General features: G+C 46.8%; 1 protein-coding gene across 1 annotated transcript in view; it reads right to left on the reverse strand.

Annotated features, from left to right (window-relative positions):
* Positions 1–7,189, reverse strand: part of DIAPH3 (diaphanous related formin 3) — a 141,857-nt gene that overhangs the window by 106,127 nt on the left and 28,541 nt on the right. The window contains exon 14 of the mRNA XM_015425654.1: positions 1,848–1,949. Within this exon, the coding sequence (XP_015281140.1) occupies positions 1,848–1,949 (102 nt within the window). The remainder of the gene's footprint in view (positions 1–1,847; positions 1,950–7,189) is intronic.

Here is a 7,189-nt window from a genome sequence, read left to right on the forward strand (position 1 = left end):
TATGCATGGGAAAGAGCAGGTAGAGAAAGAGGTACTTTTCTCCCTTTCTCACAATACAAGAATCGTGGGCACTCCATGAAATTGCTGAGCGGTCGGGTTAGAACGGATAAAAGGAAGTACTTTTTCACCCAAAGAGTGATTAACACTTGGAATTCACTGCCACAGGAAGTGGTGGTGGCTATAAGCATGGACGGCTTCAAAAGGGAATTAGATAAGCATATGGAGCAGAGGTCCATCAGTGGCTATTAGCCACAAGGTATACCAACATTGGCGTCTCTTATGTTCTTATGGCTTCAAAAGGGAATTAGATAAGCATATGGAGCAGAGGTCCATCAGTGGCTATTAGCCACAAGGTATAGATAGGGACTCTGGGGCAAGTGATGCTCTGTCTTCTTGGTGCTTGGGGGGGTCTTCTAATGTCCTGGCCCCACTGGTGGACCTCCTGATGGCACTGGTATTTCTGGCCACTGTGTGATACAGAGTGTTGGACTGGATGGGCCTTTGGCCTGATCCAACATTGGCATCTCTTATGTTCTTATGTTCTTATGACTGGGGTAGCCTGGACCATCCAGGTTTTCAAGGAAAGAGACGGACAGAGGTGGTTTGCCATTGCCTGACTCTTCATAGCAACCCTAGGCTTCCTTGGTGGTCTCCCATCCAAGTACTAACCAGGGCCGACCCTGCTTAGCTTCCAAGATCTGATGAGATCAGGTTAGCCTGGGCCATCCACGGCAGGGCAAGTATTGCCAAGCAACAAGAAATTGCTCCGTTTTAGCTATGTCTTGGCTTTAAAGAAACATTTCAAATAATAAAAGCTGTAAATATAAGAAGTAGTAATTAAAACCTGCAATACAACTACATTTCTAGGCAAGAGAGATTTGGCCTCTCAGAGTCAAGCAGAATGTACTCTGTTGGGGATGTGAGGGAGCTCAGAATGCCGCCGATAAAGACAGATTCTACCGCCTCGTCAGTCTGGTCTGAGCTCCATCGGGGCAGTTTCGAGGCTTAATCCGCGAAAAGGATCTGGGAGGATACATTTGATTTTACTTTCTGGGTTTGCACACCGTTGCGTCTGGCTTGCCCTCTAGGTTCACTTAAATTCAGTATGACTTGAGTCATCCTGGGGGGAGGGACAGAATGCCCACCACCCATGCTAAGTGCACTATCCTGTCTGTTACCCAAGGTTCCTTCTTCCTACAGCTGGAGAATCTGTGGACTTCGTTCCCCTGCCAAACTGGCTCTCTCAATGGTCTCTTGCTGGCGAGGGGCCCTTCTGGGCACTGGATCTGTCAGTGAGACCAAAATGGTGAGACAGGATGACCTACTGCAATGCCCGTTCTACCAGCTGGGTCAACAGAGCGGCTCTGTGAAGATGGTTTCATATAGTAGCTGTGTTTGTCTGCAATAGAAACAGCTGGATTTGACTTTAGTAGCAGCTTAGAGACCAACAAGATTCTAAGCTTTTGAGAGTCAAAGCTTCCTTCGGCAGACTTGAATATAGCTGTTCTACAAGGCTGACTGTTCACAGTCTCTATTACGAACTAGCTGCGACAGATCAGAAACCTTTAGAATGATCTCTGTTAAGGGGGGGGGGGGGGGAGAGAAAGAAAAAGTGTACATTTCTAGGCCACCAAATCCCCTTTCAAATCAGCCATGATCGGGGAGATGGGGCCGCACCTTGCCTCCGGATAAAAGATTCTGAGATCTACCTTCTGACATTAAAGGAATAATTCATTTCCCACTGCCTTTCCTAGATGGGCAAGAAAGCTCAAACCCTCTTCGGGAGTTAAACGAGTGAAACAGAGGTGGTTGTGACACAGAACTAAGTCAACTGCAGCGCTACTCACCACAACTGCAAACTGCTCCGGCTCCGACAAGTTATTATATTCACTCTTCCACTTGGGCAATTCACCAAGTTGTTTTTGTTCAGGAAGGTACTTAATTAAATTCTGCATGAAATAAAAATACACCTTCACTTGGTAAGTGTGCCAAGGATTTTCTACGGAACATCGCAGCAGAGAAAAGGGTCAGCTCGGTACTGGAAGGCACAGAGAACTTCGCACAAACAAGTCGAGCAGTAAGTGACATACAAAAACCACATGCTGATCTGTGTTACTGAACACTAAGCAGAGGCACTCATGCCCTGGAGGTTGCAAAAACGCATCAAAGCCTCAAGACTGGGGGGTGCTCTCTGCCTCTCAAACGACAGAAGTCTTTTAAAAGAACAGCAGCTGTGAAATCCCATAATAAATGCTGCTGATTTGACGGGGGGGGGGGGGGAAAACCGGGGGCCCAGATTCCCTTTAGGACTTTGACATCCCAACATTATCTAAACTGCCGTTGAATGGGAATCGGCTGATTGAATTCTATGGGCTTGATTTAGAGTGGTGGTTCTGGAACGGACGTCAAGTGCTCAGGCTACTTGCATGGCCTTTACAGCAAAAGGGACCACAGTTGGGTGGACAACATACCACCGTCTTCTTTAAAGTCACGTGTAAATGCGAGCACTGTTTTAAAACCTAGCGAATACAGTGGGTGTGCACCCACCCAACTGCAGTCTTTGCAGAGTTGAATTTTCCCACTGGCTCTACCTGCGGCAACCCACTGAGCCCAGCAGACCCTTGGGAAGGATGTGTGGGGCAAACCAGGAGCCCGCAGTGCGAAGAGGGACCCAGCATTAACCATGCTAGGCACGTCTGCTAGGAAAGTGATAGTTTTAATTTCAAATCGAGAAGTCAGGAAAGGTATGCTTATTGTTATAGTCAAATCCCAGGTGCACTGTTTTCCCAAAAAGATCGAAACTATATTCCCGATATTTCACGATACAGATGACCGTGCTCTTCCTGACTTTCCCATGCAGAATTAAAACGGGGGAGGGAGGGACAGTGAGGAAAGTGCTCCTTCCTGGTTGGCGGAGCGTGAGGCCCTTAAAAACTGAAAGGGCCATTCTTTCCTATGGGGTAGGCCCAGCCTGGGAAATTTAGAAGCCAGGTGTACCCTATAGGAAATCAGCCCGTTAAAACTTAGAGAGCCCATGCTCTGCTAACCAGCTGGGGAGGGGGCTTGAAATTATGAACAGGAAAACTGGCCTCCATAAATCCAAAGGTCGTGCCCACCACTCATACGAAATAATGTCCCCTTAATGGGGACTGAGTCCCTCGTGGGACTAAGAGAAGCCCAGTATGTGGGGCTAAGGCCCGCCCCCCTATTCTCCTCCTGTTCTGCAGGGTGAGCTCAGCCGTCAATGGGCTGGCCTGGAATTCCCACACACAGTGTGGATACAAACAGCTCAAGGATTGGCAGGGGTGGGCTCTCACCGGACAGGTAAGAAGTTATGGGATAGTAGACCTGACCTCTGGAGTCCAGGTCTATTGCCCATTATTTAGAAGGTCCCCCACCATCTCCACTTTAAACTTTAAAGACCCATTTTTTCCAGTGGGGATACACTTGACCTCCCCATTTAAAACAACAGTCCTTTAAAGGGCAGGTGCACCTTGGACCACCTGGGCAGCTCTTCCTACTCCAAAGCTGCTCCTACCTCACTGAGGATTCCCAATTATGATATTATCATGAGTGATAATTTTGAAATCCAAAACTGCATCAGGGGCTGGAGCGATATCTTATCTAGATGGCCAGATCTTACTGCGTACTCCCTAATCATCCTCCCCTCTTCTGCAAACTGTACTGCCATCTTGCTGGAAGAACTGTGCGACTTGATACATGCCATATATTTCTAGTTCTGGTTAGTGTAATTGATTCAATACTATCATGCTGTACAGAAGGGATTTCTGCAGCACTTCCCTTCCTACAGCAGCCGATGAAAAGCCCATTCTGAGGGTGTAGGAGCCACCGGAAACTCTATGAGCATAAGGGGTTGCAGACCGCAGGTAGAATCGTCATATTTTCAACACCATCACGCCAGAGGAGACTTTTCAGAAGTACATGACATTGATTTCTGTGCCAACCACCAGCCCCCGGCCACAGAGCCTCCCTCTGACTATCCCAGCCCTCTTGGATCTGTGGCTTTTGCCAGCACCCACCCCTTTTCTATCTTCACATGTCCCACGTAACTCTTCCTCGTAAAACCTCAAGTCTGCTCCTCGTACTCTGCTTCTCCCAGGTGACACATCCTGCCAGTCAAATACCTTCCATTCACTTTCCCCGCCCCATCCAGCCCTCCTTCCTTTCCCATCTTCTTTGGAGACGTGGCCACACAACTGTCTCTTGTGTGAGATCTTCTTAGGCTACTTGCGAGTGAAACACTAACTGGGCACCATAATGTCTCAAGATACTGGGAGCTGCTTGATTTGGGAGCTGCTTGATTTATCATTTGATTCAAATTGCTATTTTGCTGCTAATTACTATTTAGATGTGTCAAAATACTGCACTGCCAAATTCCATTTAAATAGCCTTTCCTTCTCACCTTTGACTTTGACTACAAAAAGAGGGAGAGAGTAATCTAGTTAGGTCCAAGTGCCTCTTTTCTTTCTTGGGTGAATAATGCTCCAGTTCACATCTGTACAGACCAAAATCCCAGAAAAAAATGGTCTAGGGCTTGTACCTGTGGAAGGCCCCTACATATATAACTCTAGATCTATGGGTAACAGGACCCTGTTGAGGCGTCAGCTATTTTAACTTTGTCATCTGGATGAATGAGAACACAAATGCAAACAATTAGCTCCTGGGAGACTTTTATAATAACAACTGGAGCTTTAGTTTTATTGAGCAAAGCCTTTGAAGATTAACTAAACTGAAATAATTTCAGTTTACCTATAAAAAGGAATTTAGAAACTGACAGTTTTGTTGAAGAGGCTGTGTTATTGGTGCATGCTCACAGCTTTTACGCTTTCACTCATTAAGCAACACATTAAACAAAAGTAAATGCCTGCAACCCGAAAGGCTTCTTGTCTCCAGAATAGACCTGCATCGATTTCCTGCTTTGAATAAGAGACTGTACAATATGACAGGCTATACAAGTAAAATCCAGGGAAGAATTTATTAGTAACAGGCTGACAAAGCAAGATAAAGCCAGGGTCCCATGTCATGTCAGCCAAAATAGAGTAAAAAAAACCCTCTTCAGCCCAAAATCTCATGCTACCCATATTCAAACTGCAGTGTAGCGCATACTAAGAGGCACAACATGAGACTCGGAAGCAACATGCCCCAGACAGTTGACAACTGAACTCAAATACAGTGCAGTTCTGAAGAACATCTTCTAAGAATTAATTTCTAGTTTCAGATCAAGATGGGTAGCCATGTTAATCCGTCTGAAGCAGCAGAAAAGAGAGTCCAGTAGCGCCTTAAAGACTAACAACATTTGTGGCAGGGGAGAGGCTTTTGTGTGGCACTGTCATGATCTGGGCTGTGCCACCAGAGGCCTACTAGGCTTAGGGAGCCTGGCTAGCAGTAGGTGAGGCTGGGCCTACAACTCCCAGAAGCCCCTGAGAGGTTTTGGAGCCAAAATTGACCAACAGGAAAAGAGGAGGGCTTGGAATAAAAGATCTGGAGCAGCAGGAAAAGCTGCTCTTCTTCCCGGAGGGCAGAGCCAGAAGGAAGGCTGCTGCAGGAAGAAACCCTCATCCTGAGGGAAGGGTGAGTAGTCTAAGGCCACTTGGAATAGTGAGCTAGAGACAGTATATATTTAGACACGTTAGGGCATTTGATTTCTTTTCTTTTCACCCACTTACTGTTATTATTCTGCACCTTGTTTGTTTGACCGCTTATAAAATAAACTATTTTCATTGTTCACTCTGCCTGGTCCTCACGCCTGTTATTCGGCCAAAAGGGAGGTCTGAAGGTCTTGGGAGGGTGCTCTGGGCCTTCTCAAGGGAACCTAAATCCAGAGTGGTGGCAGCGTCAGGTGACACCCCACCTGAGCCGTGACAGGCACAAAAGCTCCTACTCCACCACAAATTCCGTTCAACTTTAAGGTGCCACTGGACTCTGGCTCTCTTCTTTATTTACATCATCTCCTGCCAACCTGCCCCCAGGCACAGGCGTATGAAAAATCCAAGTTGTACAGATCAAATATGTGCTTGTGAGACAAAAAGGGCCATTGGTAATTACCGTGAAGGTACATCATCACCTGCCAACCTGCCCCCAGGCACAGGCGTATGAAAAATCCAAGTTGTACAGATCAAATATGTGCTTGTGAGACAAAAAGGGCCATTGGTAATTACCGTGAAGGGTCCTTCTCCCTCTGAGATAAGGAGGACATCTTGATGGGTGTTTCCAACCCTATCCTTAGGGAGGCAGGAACCAAAACTTCACTTCCTGTCCTCTTGGTGGGACACGCCCTCAATTCAGTTTGGTAACTCCCAGTGGCAGTAATGCATCGAACAACATCTTAATAACTGAGCCAACTTCAGCTGAACTGCAAAAAACTGAAACTATTAATAGACAAGGACTGAGACAGGGACAGGAAGGACCAAACAGATAAAGAAGATATAGAACTGGCAGAAAAAGATGACAATGACACGGGAAGGCCAAGATGTCCTCCTTATCTCAGAGGAGAAGGACCCTTCACGGTAATTACCAATGGCCCTTTCTCCCTCTGAGAGGAGGACATCTTGATGGGACCTCCTATAGCAGTGTCCTCAGTATTTGGGTGGGTCATCGTCTGCATCTGTCAAAACATGTCGAAAGACTCTGTGCCCAAAGGCCGTATCAGCAGAGTCGAAGCGATTGCTCTTATAGTGTCTAATGAATGTGTATACAGAGGATCACGTGGCAGCCTTGCAAATTTCTCCCACTGTGGCCCGGCTGGACAAAGCCACGTTCATTGCTACACTTTGGATCAAAAGAACCGTTATGTCTGGTGGAGGAACCAGCTTCTGTGCCCTATAGGCCTCAGCAATGCACTACTTGAGAGTAGAGCTGGCAGTGGACTTGGACATCTTACACCCCTTAATGGGGGTAAAATGGGAATAAACAGCGATTCTGACTTCCTAAAGCTGCGTGTGCAGAGGAGAAGGTCTCCAGAGCCCGTCACACGTCCAACGAGTGCCATAGTCTTTCCTTGGATGAAAACATATTTGGGCAAAAGGAAAGAAGATAGAACTTCTGAGATCCGTGGAATCAAGAGTTTGCTTTAGGCTGAAAGGTAGGATCTAAAGACAGCACTACCTTGTCCTATGGAGCACACAAAGTCTAGGGTTGGCAGAAAGAGCTCCCTGCTCTGGCACCCTAT

The sequence above is a fragment of the Gekko japonicus genome, unplaced genomic scaffold (genome assembly GCF_001447785.1).
Source record: "Gekko japonicus isolate JY-2015 unplaced genomic scaffold, Gekko_japonicus_V1.1 scaffold1107, whole genome shotgun sequence".
NCBI lineage: Eukaryota > Metazoa > Chordata > Lepidosauria > Squamata > Gekkonidae > Gekko > Gekko japonicus.